Source organism: Melozone crissalis, unplaced genomic scaffold (genome assembly GCF_028551555.1).
Source record: "Melozone crissalis strain CALT ecotype California unplaced genomic scaffold, PUWL_Pcris_2 ptg000034l_1, whole genome shotgun sequence".
Lineage (NCBI taxonomy): Eukaryota > Metazoa > Chordata > Aves > Passeriformes > Passerellidae > Melozone > Melozone crissalis.
Genome location: NW_026535812.1, coordinates 7865454 through 7884096, shown reverse-complemented (window position 1 = coordinate 7884096; position 18643 = coordinate 7865454). Strand labels below are relative to the sequence as shown.

Here is an 18643-nt window from a genome sequence, read left to right as displayed (position 1 = left end):
TGGCTTAAGATGTGGAGTAATTGCTGGGTCTGTTTGTAGCTGTAAAAGGATCTGAACCACTGCAATACACAGGATTTGCAAGTGGTACTCAGGATACTGGAATTAGGTCCCTGTAGGAAATTTCAGGGAGCACAGTCAAGCATTGGCTTTCCTCAAATGTCATCTTTTCCACTGGACACATGCAAGCACAGGAATGTGTGTGATACCACTGCCAGGTGAGTCTCTCAGCCACACATTCTATTAAATGTTAAGCCTCAGACATAAAACAGGCTCATGCCACAAAACCACATCTAGCTCTAATCCTTTTACTGCTACTAAACTAGATATTTCCCCAGTTTTCAATCAAGTTCAGTTGGTTCTAATGAATGCTTTGCAGCTGTGGAAAGCATCTGAAAGAATTAGCTGTTGTTTTTAGGAATCTCAGATGAAACATTCCACATGTGGTCCTTTGGGACTGCCACACAGCAAAGGCTGGGAAAGCCAAAACACAGAAGGAAAGTCCATGGGGGGCTGTGTACATGCTCACACGGGATGCAAGGTGTGTTGGCTGCTCCCTGGAAAGCTCAGGGAGGGCAAGGATCAGGTCTAGCAAACACAGCTAAAAGCAGCTGGAGAAAACCCAAACACCACATACAGCATTTGGAGAAGCAGCTGAACCCCAGCTGCCAAGGACACAATGCACAAATTGAACACCACACACACTACCATCAGCTACCCCCTTAAACCCAAAGAGCTGAGGACCTGAGCCTGGATTTGATTGCCACCACAATTCATGGACTAGTCAGGACTAGTGCTTTGGCTCAGGTCTAATATTACCAATTTAAGTTACTTCCATGACATCTGAGCACCAGAGAACAGAAGTCTTGAAATTATTTATTCATATGAAGTGATTCAATGGAGTAGAGACTACTTCCTCGAACTTATGTGTATTCTCCCAAAATTAACATTTACCACAGCAAAACATTAACTGCAAATTCTGCTGAGGAGGCATGAGACTCTTCTAATTATATTGAGAATGCTTTTGCAATATAATATTGATTATATTGAGCCTCCTATGCAAACAGTGTTGGTACATATAAGACTATCTGTAGAAGAATTACATAGAATCAGGGGAAAAAAGTATGAGATTAGGGTTCTCAGACTTTGCTGTATTTGCAATTCATGCTGACTGTGTTCACTGTCAAGCTGTCATTTTACATTAGGAGTTAATTTTCCTGCTATTGATCCTCCCTCTGCTTATTCTTTTTGTCCTTCTTCAGCTGCCAGGGTTTTGGAAAATAATAACAACCAGAACTATAACAAAGAACCTGAAGTCCCAAACAAATTTTGCACACATTCATTCCATTACCATCTGCCAGCCTGACTTCTACAGCCCCATGCAAATTTCCATTAAAGTTGCCATGCATTTGAATAATGAATCATTTTAGAGAGAAAAGAGGGAAAGAGGCACAGTGCATTCATGTTGAAGAGGATCTAGAATCAAATAAAAGTACTTCACAGCATTGGTGTTTATAACATTATAGTTGCTGTAAATAAATGAAACTTGTTTCTGAAAACAAAATCTAACAAGGACAGAAATATGGCCCACAAATCAGGTGTTGCCTTTTGGCAAGGAATGAATTAAATACCCCATATAAGACAGACAGTTACAGAAACAGAAAAGGAGAAAGAATTGTGATAGGTACGATTCCCCCAGGACACTTGAATTATATTCTATGCTCAACAGCAGGATTTGTCAATAGCAATAAACCTGAAAGTGAAAGAGACATATGTAGAATCTTTCCATCAATTTTTTCTAATGCAGTATTCTTTCTAATCTTTTTTTATTTACCTTCTTTGCATTTTTCCAAGCTGGTTTTGGCTGAAGGACACAGCACAGGAAAAAGCAGAGCAAAGTGTAAGAGCAAAGTGTAAGCCTAAGTGCAAGATCTTTCTGGCATGCAGTGATGGGACACCCTCTCCTGGAGAAAGAGACACACTTCCTCTGCTCCAGCAGTGAAAGAATAGGAAATTAGTGATATTCTGTGTTCTGGAGACAAACTACCACAACAAATCTTGGTATCATGACAATAAGTAGGAATGCTTCCCCTTGATATACAAAGATTCTTCTCTGGACTGACAAAGACACTGTTAGATACAGCACCCTTCAGAAAAATCACTCATTCACAGTTAATTATTAACAACTATATTAGAATCATAAAGAGAGGAACCTCTAGATGAAATAAGTCAGGACTTTTTACTCAAATCCAGGTCCTCCACAAGGGGGATCCCATTGGTGGACTGACTCCCTGCATCACAAAATACAACACTTTGAGCCAGGCAGAATATCACCACTCAGGTGGTTACCTCCTACAGGTAAAAATTCAAATAGCTCAGAAACAAAGGGTCATCTTGCTTGGCTAAAAGTCCAAGTTCTACACATTTCCTTCACTCACTCCTTTAAGATGTAATTGTTTCACATCATTATAGATTATGGCAGTTCTCACTAATCCACTCATTTTTGCTTATGATGTCATTTGCAAAATTTATAAAAGAACCTATGAAACTTCTCAAAGGAATGCCTCCAAGAGGCAAAATATTAATCCACATGCTCCTGCCTGTGGATGAATGAGAAAGCAGGGAATAGAACAGGGATGTGTGGCGCCAGTGACCAGGCTACAGGTGACAGTGTGGTAAGGTCCTGACTGCCTGTAGCCTTTAGGAATGAAAGACCTTTCCAGGTACAGGGCTCCCAAATGAGCACCTGGATTCCAGCATGGCATATTCACACTGTGTGAGGCAGCAATGCCTCACACACCAGAGTGGAACAAACACCTGGGGAATCCATTTTCACCCTGAGGTGGCTGTGTGCAGAAAGCAGGACAGCTTCTGAGCTGGACACTGCTGACTTGTATCTTAATTAGATGCAAAAGAGAATGCAAGGAGAGAGAAAAGCACAGGTCAGTGTGGTCACTGATGTGAATTTTGAACTTCATTTGACTTTGCTAACATTGCTCTCATTTGCAGAGCTTCTAACCACGGTCTCCTGTGCTATGGCAAGTTTGTAATAAATTACAAATGATCAAACTGCAGGTACCTCTCTCAGTTTGCAGCCCAATTTAGAAAACATCAGTGGAAGAACAGCAGCAGCACATGGCTCAGGCTATGCCTGATCAAAGGGGAATTATTCCTCACAGCTCCAGGAGCATTCAGGCACTGTTTACCTCAAGGCAGGGATGAACAGCAGGGATAAGGCACTGAAGCCCCTAGGAAGTCCTCACAGCCTGAAAAAGTCTGCAGAGAAAATTTCTAAGATGCATTAAGCACAAAGGTTCTGAATGCCCAAGGCAAACTGGAAAATATTCCTTCCTTCAAGTTACTTAACATTAAATCATCACCTGCAGGCTCAGGCTGCCATTTCACACTGAGTCACATCTCACAGTGTCAGGAGCTCTCCCCAAATCATTTACTCTCCACCTCCCCACCCCAACACACACAGTGGCTTGAATTACTTGAATATTAATTACTTCTAGGAAGGAGTGAGACTTATATATAACATACATTAAAGCCCTGATTAAATTCAGCCACAGCCTTCCAGTCACTTCAAACAGTTCTACATTCAATTATAGTTTGGAATTTATAAAGAAAAAGAAAATTCTCAGCATTTCCTGGTGTTGTATGTATACACTGATCTAGTGCATTTATGTTTTAAGTTTTGGCAAAACCCACAAGTGAGCATAACAATTTTGCACCCCCAAAAAGTTAAATAATCATCCAAGTTCATAAAAATCTCTTCAAATAGTATCTCATTTCTGCTGTGCATTTTTTCCAGAGGAATCTTGAACAGACTTTGAAATATGCAACAAAGCACAGTATAAATTATATAAATTATATTATCATTTCCCTCTCAGATGAGCTCTAGCACCTGTTTGACACTGAGCAGCATCACTGCACAGCAGGCTGCAGCTGGAAGCAGAGCAGTTTTTATATAGAACTGCAGGTGGCGTTCAGAGTCAATATAATTACAGAGTCTGGAATTTCATCAGAATCCTAAGGATGACATTCCTTTCACTGCTTCTTGTGTGTCTGCAAATTAAAAGGTTTTCCTCCAGCTATTCTTATTTTGGATTGACATTTCTTCACTTAACTCTCAGTTTCAGTGATCAGTAAAATCACAAAGGAATTGTGCTCTGGCAGAGCTTCCCAACAGGTATTGCATGTTGGAATGAGATGAGGATTTTCAATGAGGGTGCAGGGCAGCCTTTGCAAAGTTTGGTTCACATCTGTGAAGGGGCCGTGCTCATTACTAATAACACCCACCAGGGAGATGCATGTATCATTTCTTAATGCAAATAACATGCTAACATTCCCAGCAGATTGATCTGAAATTGCTTCTTCTCTTGACATCAAGAAAGCAGAGTGCCATGGCAAAAAAATAATTTAGAACTTACCTTCCCGCTCTCCTTACAGAAACCTCTCTCTTCAGGCCAGCACTGTGGGAGTACAAGCAGAACCTGGAAATGGTGCTTTACCTGCACAACAGTTATGGACAAGCATCTATTGATGGAAAACAACAAAGAAAAAAGTAGGCCCAGGATTTTAGAAGCCTGCTGTCTGTGCATTTTTATCTTACCTCTGATCAACTTCAGTGTCTTCAGAACAGTCTTCAACTTCCCCTAGAGAATCTCTCTCCTCTCCTGGTCATATATATTCACAAAATCTGTAGAGCTTGGTGATTTCTACATTCCTGACAAATGTTGAAATCCAGCCAGGTTCAAAATTTACGAAGGGGAAACCTCCCCCAAACCAGTGCCAGGTGTGATTACAAAAACCCTTCTCTCCTGTGCTAAGGTGCTCCCAGCAGACCAGACTCAGTGGAGTACCAGAATAAAGAACCAAAGCTTTGTGCTCTTTTCTCCCACACATCCAACAGATCAGTGATTTACAGAGCTGGCCCCCAGGGTAACAGCAGATACTGGCATTCTGTCAGCCTGAGAAAACTCTTCCATAGAGGAGACCTCTGCTGAGAGTGTTTGTTAAGGACACTTCACTCTCTTCCAGTGGCAAAGTCATTTTCAGAAGGAGTCAACAACCAAAGTCTTTGCCTATCTCTGTCCAGATGAACTAGACAAATCCCAGAAGTTTTGAAAGAAACTGGATTGATATATGCTGTAACACACTTTAAATTTTAGATCAATATTTAACAGGACTGTAATCTCCTCTAGCAGGAAAGTTCTCATTAAAAATACTCCGTTTTGTACAGGGAACATTGCTGGAAAATCACATAAAGAAATTTTGAAAATTCACATTTAGGACGGCCTGAGGAAAGAGAACAGTGCACACAGAGCAGAGTGTTCTATTCAATCCCAATTCTGACTTGACAGATTTGACATCTGAGTGTAAATAAGAAACAGTGAAAAAGCTTTATGAGAAACCCCTATAAGATATTGTATTTATATGCAGGCACACAGACAAATGCACATGAACTCATAGACACTCTTTGGACTCTGGAAAAGTCAAACTTTGCGACAAGATTAAATAAGAAGTTAAAATTCATAATTTTATAACATTTCTAAACAGAGTGGATCAGAGATGCACTAAGCAATTCTGTGTCTGGAAAAGAACCCCCCTATACCTCTCAATATTTTGGAGTTGCCTGAGTGGCCACTGATTCAAGAGAAAAATACATCAGCTTCTTTAGAAAGAGAAAACTGTGAGGGGAGGGGATGGGAATGAAGGAAGTAATGAAAGGGAACAGATTAAGATGATACAGATTTTTCCCTGAGGAGGTTCTTGGCAGGAAGCCAGCAATGAAATCTACATTTGCACACTCCTGTGGGAACTCAGAGAAACCTCAGCCCTGCCAAACTATGTGGCTTCATTTGGATGGAGGAAAAGGCTTTAGATAACTTGCCATACATTGGGAGAAATGCACAGCTTCCAAACACCCAAATCCATGAGCTGTTTGCCAGGAGACTGCCACTGTACATGCCAGAAGTAGTGGACATTGGGGAAGTATTTCCATACAAACAAGGAAAAATAAAGGATGAGAGAGACTTGGAAGTCACCTCTTCATCTCCTCGTTACAAAACAAACCAAATGCTCAGAGAGGTGTTCATAGCTCCTGTTCCTAAAGACACTGAAGGTCTGTGATTTCAAACCTCTCCCACCAGTTCATCCCACCATTCTGCCAGGCTTGCTCCACAATTTCTTTCTTAAATGCCCAACTTGAGTATTTTTAACTACAATTACTTCTAGCCCTAACCACAAGGAAGAAGAGAGCCAAATCCTTTTTTTTTTTTTTTTTTTTATGGTAACCATATTTGCATTTGATTGAACCCTTCTCCCCTTCCTGATTTCTCTCTGTAATCTCCCTCCAGTTTTGAGCTTTCTCACTGTTCTGGATGCTCAGAAGAGGGCCTGGCACTTGAGGCAGGTCCTTCACCAGCTGTGAGGAGAGGGAGGATGGCTCCATGCATTCCCTGGGCCACAGCACTGCCTTAGTGCAGCATCCTTTCCCCCCTTGGATGTCCCCCTGCAGTCCCCAGGCAGCAGCATCCCTTGGCTCTGGATCTCTCTCACAGAACCCTCAGGAACACAGAGCCCCATCCAGGCTCTGAGAAAGACCCCTCCTTCCTCCCCTGTCAATGTTGTAGCTAAATAGTTGTATTTTGTCTTAATTAGTACAGTCTGCAGGGCACTTATTCTTTGAGTTATCCTGAGAGCTATTTCTAATAAATATAGATGAGAGGAACCTTCAAAGGTTGCACCAGGTGTTTTAACACCATTTCCTACTGGTGAAATAATATGTTTCAACATGCTCGAGAGCTCCAAGAGGCCAAAGAATTGTGACTGCTTCTGTGATAAATTGAAAGCTTAAGAGAATGAGGATGAAACATGTTTCATACTCAACCCATATTCATTATTTAAAAGCACACAGGATTGAGAAAACATGACCTGGATTCTGTACTGATGAAATTATGCCATTTAAAAAGGAAACTAAAGCAAATACTACATTTCCTATCCCATAGCAATAAGTAAATTGCTCATAGTGTGTTTAGAGTTAGAAGTGTGCACAATGAACCATTTACTAATCTATCATCTTTCCATCCACAAATTAACCACACAGAATTACAGAACAGTCTGGGCTGAAGGATCATCAATCCAGCTTCATATTCTCTGTGCCACATCCAGAAATATTCAAAGGGATTTCATACCATATTTCAGTTTTGAGCTTGCATGCAAAATGTTCCCTGCACCTGCTGTTACCAGTGGCTAATATTTGACATTCTGTATTTTTCTTATTTCATTCACATACTTCCAATATTTATGTTCTTTGATCAGACAGGTTCCAAGCCCAACATATAACTACCACAATATCTTCACAACATCCAAAGGTGGATGAAATCTATACCATATTTAGAGGGAAATAAACATTTGTGCAACAAGTATGACTGTCGAGTATGCCAGTGCTGATTTACTCCCTCTATAGATACATGAGAGCATAAATACAGGAAATGTAATAAGCGTTTGAAGCTGGGGTCCAACATCAGCACAGGGCTTGAACTGAACCTGCACCCAAATTTTCTGGATGAAGCAGGAGGCTGCTTAGGGTGGCATTCCAGTTATTTGGAGGAAATACTTTGTGGGGATTTGCTGGAGGGAGAGGAGATCCTGTCCCCAGGGAAAGCCCAGGCTTGCACATTCCATGGGGCTGTGCTGCTGCCCAGAGCTGCTCACACACACACACAGACACACACAGGGCTGCGGGGAGCGGAATGTGAGCCTCAGCCTCGCCCCACCATCCCTCAGCTGCCACCACTTACACCCGAGCACTTCGGAATGTGCCCTTTGGAGCCATTCCCGCACCTCAAATCCCCGCCCGGGTGAGCGCAGTTTCGCTGCTGGTCCCGTTTTTGGGGAGCCGTGCGGATTCCGCAGCGCGGCCTGTCCCGGGCCCGTCTCCAGGACACGCTCCCCCGGAGAGGCAGGCCCGGCCCGGGGGTGTCTCGGTGCGGCTTCACTCCGTCCTGATTACACAGCACGTTCCCCGCTTCGGGTGCCGCATCCCGGCAATGTGTACCCGAACCGAGCCGCAGGAGCGGGCAGGACACGGTCCCGGTCCCCCCTCCGGCATCCCGGGGCTGCTCCGGCTCACGGAGCATCCTCAGCATCCTCCTCCCACTCAGCTCCGTGCGGCCCGGCCGGCACCTGCAGCCGCGTGTGCTCCCCACAGCCCCGTGTGCCCCTCACAGCCCCCTCACAGCCCCGTGTGCCCCCCACAGCCCCGTGTGCCCCCCACAGCCCCGTGTGCCCCCACAGCCCTGTGTGCCCCCCCCACAGCCCCCTCACAGCCCCGTGTGCCCCCCACAGCCTCGTGTGCCCCCCACAGTCCCCCCACAGCCCCGTGTGCCCCCCACAGCCCTCTCAGAGCCCCCTCAGAGCCCTGGGTATGAGAGAACCTTGCAGGTGGAATTGCAGGATTGAGAATCTGGACCCCTCTTAGAAAATTCGACTTCTTGCATCCGATGAAGGAGTTGGAAGACAGTAAAGGGGTCTATTTCCCTGACAAAAAACGAGGTGTACCATTTGTGTTGTGATCTGATGTTGAGGAAGTAACACCACGACCTCTAATTAAAATTGAAACTATCGATGACGGCCAAGGTCAGCAAACCGCTATTAAAAACGTGTGAGCACTGAGTGACTGGCAAAGCCCCAGGCAGCATTTTTCAGTGTTGCTCCACAAACATCAGAGGATGGCAGCAGTGAATAGGGCAACAGCTCCAGAGCAGGAGCAAACCTGCAGGATCCAATCTGCAGCAGGGAGGGGATGGGGCAGCAGGGAAGGCGCAGGGCCGGAGCCACAGGCACAGCAGCACCCCACAGCAACTCCAGCCAAGGGCCCAAGGAGCACCCCAGGAGCTATGGAGGACACAGAAAGGCTGCTTTCCCTCCTGCCATTGGCTTCCAGCATTTGCAGGAAGTTTCCTCCTGGCAAAGCAGGCAAAGTGAAGGTCTGCACCCCAGCAAAGTGCTTTACGAAAATTACGGATGGCAAGCAGTCAGTCCTTTGTGAGAAGGGGAGATTCAGTCAAATCCAGTGGTTTCACAGGGACACATGGGTCCTGCTGTGACAATTACCTTCCATTCTCTGCCAGTCAGAACAAGCACTGCCAGAAGCAGCCCAGATTCACAGCAAGCCCTCACAGCTAATGAGCCCCTGTCTGGCTGTGTTTAAGCTGGCTGCCTCCTCCTTATAAACACCACTTCAGAGCAGCACGGCCTGCTTCCAGTCTCCTCTGAAAAGCAAAAGTATTTTTATCACTCTTCTACAAGATACAGTGCTCTTTCTTACCAAAACTCCAATTACCAGATTGCGGTCCCAAGTTAAATATTAACAGGTAAAACTCTCCCTAAACCTACTTACCTCTGGGTTCACAGCTAAAGGGTTACGAACACATCTGAGAGTACACTAATTGCTGACAAATGTCATCTTACACCAGTCCTATTACATAGTCATGGACATCATTTAATCCTTCTTGGCAGAGGTTTAAGCAAAAAGACATCTCTCTGGTGCTTGAGATAGGACTCAAGCCATTATTGTTGTCCACTTGACAGCTAAAAATGACAGTAGCTATTAATCATCCTTCAAGATATGCCTGATTTATGCATGTATGAGCAAAGCAGAAAAGCACTGCAGCCTGTTACTTATAAAGGTTTGGTTGTTGAAGGTTTTTTTTTAAAGGCACTGAATTGGTCAAAAGCCTGTTATAACTGGCATTGCTAGAGAAGAACATTCAGTATGCAATCAGTTCAAAAAGAAAAATGAAATTAGCAACCAGCAGATCAATACTGATTCATCAGGAACCAGACTTGATTCCATCTCTGTTACTCACCACTTTTGGGGACAGACAGACTTTTAAAAAGATGAAACAGTATTACAATTATCCCTCTCATCATCTAAATCTGCAGAATCCCTTCTTAGGTCACTCTGCTTCTGATGACAAAACTGTTTGGGCCTATCCAGTAGCTGCAGCTGTGCCTACACAGGTCCAAGCAGGAGTAGGACAGCAGTGTGTCCAGTAGCTGACCCTGGACCTTTAACCTTCCAGTTACTTCAGCCACTGCTGCCTACACCCCAGCAGTCACACACACACCCTGCATCTGCCCCTAGACTTTCCTTCTGTCCTGTAGCTGGCCATTGGTCCTCAGTCTCCTGGTGAGGAACAGCTTCAAACCACTGCCTCTGTACCTGCTCCAAGAAAGGTGGCTGCAAGAAGCCACATTGTCTATTTGCTATTTTCTATTTTTCATCTTTTATCCTACATATCCTGTTTTGCAAGGACCTACAGGAACAACTTCTGCTCAAACTTTCCCCTCCCACATCTTCCCATGACCATTCTACAATGGCATCTGTAAGGCTGTGTCCTGGGGTGATGCTATGACACTGTATCACCTACCATGGGCTTTATCCCCACACGTGGGTCCTGTAACTTAAGGCTGGGAGGGGAAGCCGGGGAAATTCCTCAGCGAGCAGTTTGTGTTCAGTTCTCACAGATCCCCGTCTCTCTCTGCTGTGCAGCCAGGAGAGCTGTGTCTCTGCTTTTAGCTAGCTCCTTTGTTAGCTGAGGCACGGAGTTCTCCTGGGGCTGTGGCTGGTTCTTCAGGAACTGTTCAGCTGTGCTGCGGTCCAAAATCCAGGCCAGCCCCGGGAGCCCCAGCCCGCGGCCCGGCGGGAGCGGCTGCAGGGACATCCCGGCTCCGGACCCCGGCAGAAGCCGAGCAGACTCTAAGGTACCAGCTTTCTGCACAATGAGGAAGTTTATTACCTAACGTTATTCATTCTTTTCTTTTTTTCCGTGCCTGCACTCTCCCCATTAAATAACAAGAGGTTTTTTTTCACTTTGCTCCAAGAAATTCCTTTCAAACCTGTGGGGAGGGGCTGCCCAAACCTACCTTTCATTAGAGAATACGTTCATTTTAGGATGTTTCCTCCTAATTTGTCTCAAACTGAGACAGACTACCAAACAGATTATTTTTTTTACCCTGCCAAAAAGACTTTTTAGAATGCAAACTGGACTGCTTTACATTTCAAACGCCATCACTTTTTTTTCACCCTACATTTTTACTTTCAACAGAAGAAAAGAATAACTAGCATTTTGGTCAGGGGATCCTAAAGGAATAGCTGAAGTGTAATTCCAAATCACTTTTGAAAATGGCTCTCCAGTACGTTTGGAAATAACAAGCTTAATGCTGTTTGATTTCAGTTTGAAGGAAATTTACGAAGTTCAGACTCTGTCACATCTCAACTGCTTGAATAAGGTCATAGTACTCACATACAGCATAGCTTCTTCCATGTGAACAAGGGGGAAGGAACAAAACTGCAAGGCAAGCAAACTGAGACCAAACCAGAAAAGTACAGGAAAAAATAATACTGTGTTTTATCCTTCCATATAGAATAGGCTTTACAAATTTCAAAAATAATTCTGCTGAAAATTGTAGGGCTGATTTTAGTACACAGGCGAGCAAAGCTGTAGAATACCTGCAGAATACACCTGTGCTCAACAACACGAATGACTCGCTTCAAAATTACCAGCACAGCTGTCGTAACTCCTTCTTCACCCCACAAGGGTTTGAGCCTCTCACATAGACACCTATTCACTTAAACCGCGGGGCTGGAGGCCTCTTTCTGAGACTGCAGGATGAAATCCACCCACAGGTCACCTGGTTTAACTCTCCCAGAGCCTTTCCCGGTGTGATTCCCGCAGCCCGCGCTGCAGCGCACGGAGCCGCCACGCGAGGGCGCCGCAGCCCCGCCGCGCTCCCGCTCCCATCTCCGGGGTTATCCCGCTCCCGGCGGCTCCGGGAATTCGCCTTGGGAGCCCTTCCCTCCCCTTTTCATGCACTGACAACAATACACGGCAGCTCAGGCCAAGCCATTTGGCACTCGCAGCGTGCAAGGAGCGTTTGGAGCTAAAGCTGTTACGGCTTCCTAGAAATGGAACAAACGGAGGGGAGGAGCGGGCAGGGAGAGACGGGACATCAGCACGGCGCTGGAAAATGAGCTGGATCGGGTGAGGAAGCACTGCATGGATTTCATTCACAGTACAAGTACTCAACATGTTTAAACATCAGTTTCTGAATACCGTGTTTAGCACACAACAAAACAGCCCACTCCTACATCGGTTTCAAGCCGAGAGCAAGATCTCAAGCAGCATTCCTTAAAGCAGCAACACTTGATTAAACAGTGCAACTGCTCAAGCCAGTGTTTCTCAGTTAGAACACCTAATTCATCAGTGCACCCCTACAGAAAGGCTATTTATCAATTCCAGGATAAATAACTCCCACCAATTCATCTTTTCATTGTTCAGGTAGTTACATTTGTTACCTTAATCCAAATATAAATCCACTTGAAATTACAAATTGAATAATAAATTAAGTCAAACTTCAGAACGCCACGATTAATCAACTTCAGTAATGCAGTTTGCTTATCACTTTATGTCCACAGCCAGGTCCAAGGTTTGTGAGAGTGATCTCAGCCCTGCAGCTCTTTCCTTTAGCTCTTCTGGTGGCACTGGAGATGGATCAAGTCTTTCATTGCTGCAGATGCTCTGTGTGTATGGCTTACAGGAGATCTTAATGAACTGTGCATACACAGAAGAATAATTAGCTTTTGCCCTTTTTAAAAAAATAATTTTTACATTAAAGATTTGGTTCTGCCCATCCAGTGACCCTCAAACATACAGGTGAGCAGATACTGACAACCTGAAGCTGTAACTGAAATTTAGTTGCAGATTTCCTTAAATTCCCCAGTCCAGGTTTCTTGCCACTGCCCTGACCACAGTGGAGGCTGTTTTGGCTGAACCCGCTATCAATGCTCTTTTTCACTCCAGGACAAGAGAGATGGAGCTGCTGGAGAGTCCCCACTGACAGCCAAGGTGATTTGGAGCACCTGGCATGAGGGTAGAGCTGGGTCTGCTTAGCCCAGAGAAGAGAAGGCTCAAGAAAATCTGAAGGGAACTATAAGAGACATCTTCACAGCGTTGGCCAGTAACAGCAGAAGAGGCAGTGAGGGCACAATCACAGGAGGTCCCACCTCAACATAAAGGAAAAGTTATGGGGTCTCTGCCTTTGCTACTTATATTGGGCAAAAGGTCCCCTTCACATTATTTCTACAGTCAGCTCAACTTTCAGATTCTCTCTTCTGTCTGCCCTCCAGCACACAAGCAGATCCAGTCTCTTAGACAGAAATGTTACCACTCCAGTGTGGTACAAAAGCCCCAAGTCTTCTGTCAGGATTTCTAGTTCAGTGTTCATGAAATGTTTACTTGCTCCTGCCCAGACTGGGGCCCAGGACAGATTAAATGCAGAAATCAGAAATGCAACAAGCAGCTTAACAATATCCACCTTGTTCCTGCAAGCAGCTAAGGAAGTCACAACGAACATAACACAAAAACACAAAGAGACCCCAGAATTTTATTTAAAGAAACATGTTCAAATGCAGCATTGAAAACAGAGAGAGTGGAATGCCAAGAGTCAGAGAACTTATGCTGAGTTATGTTTTCTTTGACAAACTAGCACCATTGAATCACAACTCACAGACTAATTTATTTCTAGAAGTTACCAAACCTCCATCATTATAAAATTTCTAGGAATTCTATTAAAAATTGGTTCTCAATTTACTACTCCTACAGAGATGAAAGCAGTCTGAAGTTTTCATATCTACTCATTGTTCAAATTACCCATAAGAGACAGTTTATTCTTAAGTCTAAACATCCTGATCAAGGGAAAAAAATGTCTAAAAAGTGACCTCCACAAGTCTTTACAAACTAAACAAGTAAGAAAGATCTACTGTGTTATAAATATACACAGTACAATATGTACAAGTCTGGTCTTACAAAATAAGAGCTTCCTAGTCCATAAAAATACTAACTCAACTACAAAGTTTTCTCAGTATTTAGTCAAGCTGTCTGAAGCAGTCACCATAGCAAATTCCTAAAATACTGATTTGTACCATAGCACAACAGCTTGAACGTGTTCACAATGGGAAAGAGCCCAACACTTCACCATAAAACTCATTTCTAATTTCCCACTCAGGTTTAGTGGTACTGTTAGTGTTTGCTACCTCTTTTAATGTCACAAGGCCTTCACATGTTTCTAGACTGTGTTTGAACTATTCAAAGTGCTGAAAGTGCAATCAGAGAGTAGAGTTTTGTATCCCTTCTCCAGTACACCCTTCTCTGGCACTGGCAACAACAGCCAAGGGTTTCTAGGTCTGTGAGGTGCAGAAGGCACACACTCATTTGTACATGCCCAGGAAGTATTCACACACACACATGCACTTTGCTTTAAGGACCATAACATTCTAATATTATGGCTTCCTCTGAGTAAAGAAATTCAAAAATTCCTTTAAAATGCCTTAATGCAGACACCTGGAATTCATAATGACCCTGACATGAAGTGCTTAAAATGACTGTGAGATGGTGTTACAAAAAAAATGGAGTTTTGGCTTTAAACTCAGGCTATCCAAATATTGCTCTGGAACAGAGAAACACAAAGTCTATGCTCTCTCACTCTATCAAGCAAGGGCCAGGTCACATTCACCACATGGTTTATCACAACATTTAACAGCATTTGTGAGTACACACACACACATAACCCTTGGCATTTGTTCTTCTACTAAAGGCCATCTGCAGCCTGAATGAAAATAAAACTATTTGAAAAATGTTTCAAGCATTACCCTTCTGTACTTACACATGAAAATACAAGAAGTAAGAAAACTGAACTGTACCTCTGCCAGAAAACAAATCACTGACATAAACTAACACTGCCTCCTTTCCTCCTCCCTTCTCTACAGTGCTCTCCTATGACATGCATCATAGTAGCTTGTACTGTTAAAAATTAAGAACATATCCCTCTTGACAAAGTTGACAAGTTTTTCTAGTGGGCACATTGGCTTGCTGGAACGTTTATAATGATCCCTGCAAAAGGAGGTCTGGAATGTGACATCAGCACCATTGTACAGGATGCGGATAAAGTGTTCTTTGGGCCTCTTCCCATCCTGCCACAGCTCAAAAACTAATCTGGCAGCAAATCTGGGAAATCTGGCCTCTGTAATGCCCAAGGCACTAAGAACAGGTGACAAGGTGACATCATGTGCAGAGTAGAGGACAAACACTTCCTCCTTCTTGCCCTCTGCAATACGCTGCAGCCTATTGACAGTCTGGTTGAGGAGAGGATGAGTAGCCAACAGTGCATACAAGAAGTAAAGTTTCTTTTCCTGTCTTTCTCTCTCGTCCTCCAACTGGTGTCTCTTGATTACTTTGAAGTGTTCCATACCAATGCAGCCAGCTTTGGTACATGGAAATGAGACATTATGACAGAAATAGCACAAGAGAGAATCTATGGGGTTAGAAGCTCTCAGCTGCCTGGTGGGAATGCCCACAATCTTTGCCATATCCACGTAGATCTTCTCCAAATTGCTGTTTTTCACCCGTAAGCTGTACTGCCTGCGCTGCTCCTCCTCCAGGTAGTGGTTTCTCATGGGACAGTCACAGCTTCCTGAGCAGAAAATGGTGCTCCACTGGTGCCTCATGTTAATTTTCTTCCAGTCAAAATCTGGCAGGAAGGTGTAGAGCAGGGCCAGCGCGCTCTGCAGGGTCCGGCTCTTCCCCGTGGTCTCCAGGTAGAGCTGCTTGGCTGTCCAGTCACTGGGGAGCAGTTTGTGTTTGTTGATGTAAATCTCTCTGAGCAGCTGTCCATTTCGCAGGTGTTGTACAACCCCTGCATTGTGACAGAAATTACAACACGTGATTAGAATCTTTGCAGTTATGCAAAAAAAAAAAAATAGCTAGCAGCCTTACTGATAAACTTACAAAACTGAACTGCACTTATGATGACTGTAAAGAAAAATGTCTGAAACATGAGAAACTTGCTATTCTTCAGTATCTCTCATATTCTGGGAACTAGCCTGATATACAGAAAAGCAGTTGGTTCCATAAAGTTTGTTTATAACCTCAGTAGTTCAATATTAATTCTTTGGACTAAGACACAGACTGAAGGGGTCTAACATGACTAAAATAGTAAGGTGTTTTCGAAGACTGCACCTCAGTCAGGTTTTCAGGCCTGCAGAGAATGCTGCGCCCCTGAAAATTTATGGCAGCCAATAAAATCACCAGCAGTCAGGACACAAATACATAAAATGTAAATTAGTGTGCAAACTCACAAATCAATCATGAGGTGTAGCAATTGCATCCAGCTTCCTTGTCCATCTTCCTTCAGGGAGTATTTAAATTGCTTGATAATTTATGCTAAAGCTCTGCCTTTATCCAGCTGGAGAGTGTATCCTTTTCATGTGCCTAAACCTCTACTCCAGAATCCATGTTTCTTGCACAGCAGCAAAGCAATAGGCCTGAAGCCTTTATGCACTAGAACACCTCTGTACACCTTGCTGCAAGCCACAGGAGACCCCAGATGCCAGCTCAGTGACACAATCCATGTGTTTGTACAATTTCAGTGGTGTCCTGCCTTGCTTTCTCCTGATATCACTTTGCAAGACTTGACAGTGGCCAAGGATTCCTTCCAAAGGGATCCCAGAACACACAAGGATTTGACAGGCACCAGATGTATAAAGCATATCCATAACACCAGGTTTGGCTGCTACATCAGCATCTCTTGTAGGGGACACAGGGCCCCTTTGAATCCCAGCCCTGTCAGTAACAGAGCACCAGATCTTCCTCAGGAGGGACTGAGCAGTGCTGTTTGTCACAAGGGTAACAGAGGAGCTCTATGGTGTGAAGCAACATGAAAAAAAGGTGCTCTGACTTGCTACAAAGGAATTTAAATGGGATGCCAAGATTGACCAGTGTGTAACAGGATTGTCAAGCTATAGGACAAAGCATGGTTTCTACAACTGCTGCCACTTTCACAGTCGAGTTACACATCCCAGCATAGCTGAGGATATGACCAACATGGTAAGATGCCATAAAAAAGCATTTATGAATCAGTAGGTCCCTTCTCAAGCAGACTGTGTTTAACAGAGCAAAGGATGAGACAGAGCTGCTGGGGAACTCACCTGTCTGTGTAAGCTCTCCCATTTCACACAGGGAATGACTGGGGAAGTGAGGCAGGCTGCTCAGAGAACCATCCATTTGGGCTGCAGACCCTTTGGACATATGCTTAATGAAGGCTTCAAGCTGAGGATGAGAAGGTTTCCTAGAGAGATAAAAAACCAAAATGTGAAACCTCCAAAAGCATATGGGAAAGCAGCTCGAGAGCATCAAGTATTCCAAGTATGTCAGATCAGAAATTTCATGATGTGAAGTTATTTCCCACTGGGACAACATCTGCTCTTACTCAGGACTTTTGCAAGTATGGAAAAGAAACCTAACTACTTACTATCTGCTAAAGAACTATTGTCTTGTCACGTTAAAATTATGATACCTTTCATGAAGTATTTTAGAGCAATTTCTGGGGGTTGCTTTGAATTCAGTCACTAATACTGTTATGAATTCAAATGGAAAAAAAAAAATATTTAAAAATCCTTAAAAAAACCCTCCAAACCTCTCTCGTTTCTGAAGTACCAACACCCTTTAACAGCACAGCCAAAGCCAGTTACACTCTAAAGGGGTTCAATGCAGTACTTTAGGCAGATGATTTTGAAGGAATTCTCAGATATTTTAATGTGCAATGCTGACCACAATCTCAGCTTTTATTTCTACTTCCTTCAGCCTCAAATCAAATAGCACATGTAGCCTTGATTACGTGGAACTGGAAAGCAGTATCCAGTGTCCCCATTAAAACTGGAATCATTGTTTAGGATATTGCACTTTTATCCAGGAAGAAAGAGGCCAACACTCCTGGACACACACACACAAGTAAGATACTCTGCCGTGGAAGTAATGAATGCAGCTGGAAGAGATATTCACTAAAATATCCTAGTTAACTCACTGAAACAGAGTTCAAGTCAGTGAAAGAAAGCTTAAATCTCCCCCATTGCACTGGAAATTTCAAATACACCATGGATTCAGCTCACTGTGGTACTGCTGCACAGAAAGCTACAGGTACAAAAAATCCCACAATGTAACCCAAAGGTAACCTGAACCTTTAAAAAATAAATCTGTGATCACATGTGATCACATTCCTTCAGCAGAAATGCATTACACAAGTGGGGACTTCCTCGTTAAATGTCAGCAATCACCAAAGGTTACACAGCCACCTCTCTAATTTTGTGCAGAACTGCATCAGAAACTGTTTGGCAACCCAACTCTGCTCCAGATGGTTCTTGTCTTAATAGGATGTTCAGTTTGAACACAGTTATTTTGACGTTGCTTAAAAATATATATATAAAATACATTTTGTCAGGGATCTCTTAAATAACTGGGATTTGTGTTTACTGTTCATATTTACATTTGTTAGAAGGATAAACTATTTTGAATATAAAAACCTCAGGTCTCAAAAAGAAACCTGACTTGCATGACACACCAGAGGGAGCAGTAGCACCACTAAAGCAGGAGTGAGAGTCTGGAATAGAAGTTTGCTGGGACAAAGACATCCATGCTCACTTGGAAGAGCCAACTGAGAAACTCTCACACATGAGAGGACTTCTTGCAGAGCTCTGCTCACAACCTGCACATACAGGAGAGCTCATAAGAATCAGTGCTGT

The 18643-nt window shown here is 43.7% G+C and overlaps 1 protein-coding gene across 3 annotated transcripts in view; it reads right to left on the bottom strand.

The window, feature by feature from the left end:
- Nucleotides 1–13454: 13454 nt before the first annotated feature.
- PXYLP1 (2-phosphoxylose phosphatase 1) overlaps nucleotides 13455–18643 on the bottom strand; it is a 47657-nt gene continuing 42468 nt past the window's right edge. For all 3 annotated transcript variants that reach the window (XM_054282662.1, XM_054282663.1, XM_054282661.1), the window contains 2 exons: nucleotides 17054–17193; nucleotides 13455–15762 (listed from right to left, as the gene is read on the bottom strand). In XM_054282662.1, coding sequence (XP_054138637.1) covers nucleotides 14831–15762; nucleotides 17054–17193 — 1072 coding nt within the window. In that variant the 3' untranslated portion in view covers nucleotides 13455–14830. The remainder of the gene's footprint in view (nucleotides 15763–17053; nucleotides 17194–18643) is intronic.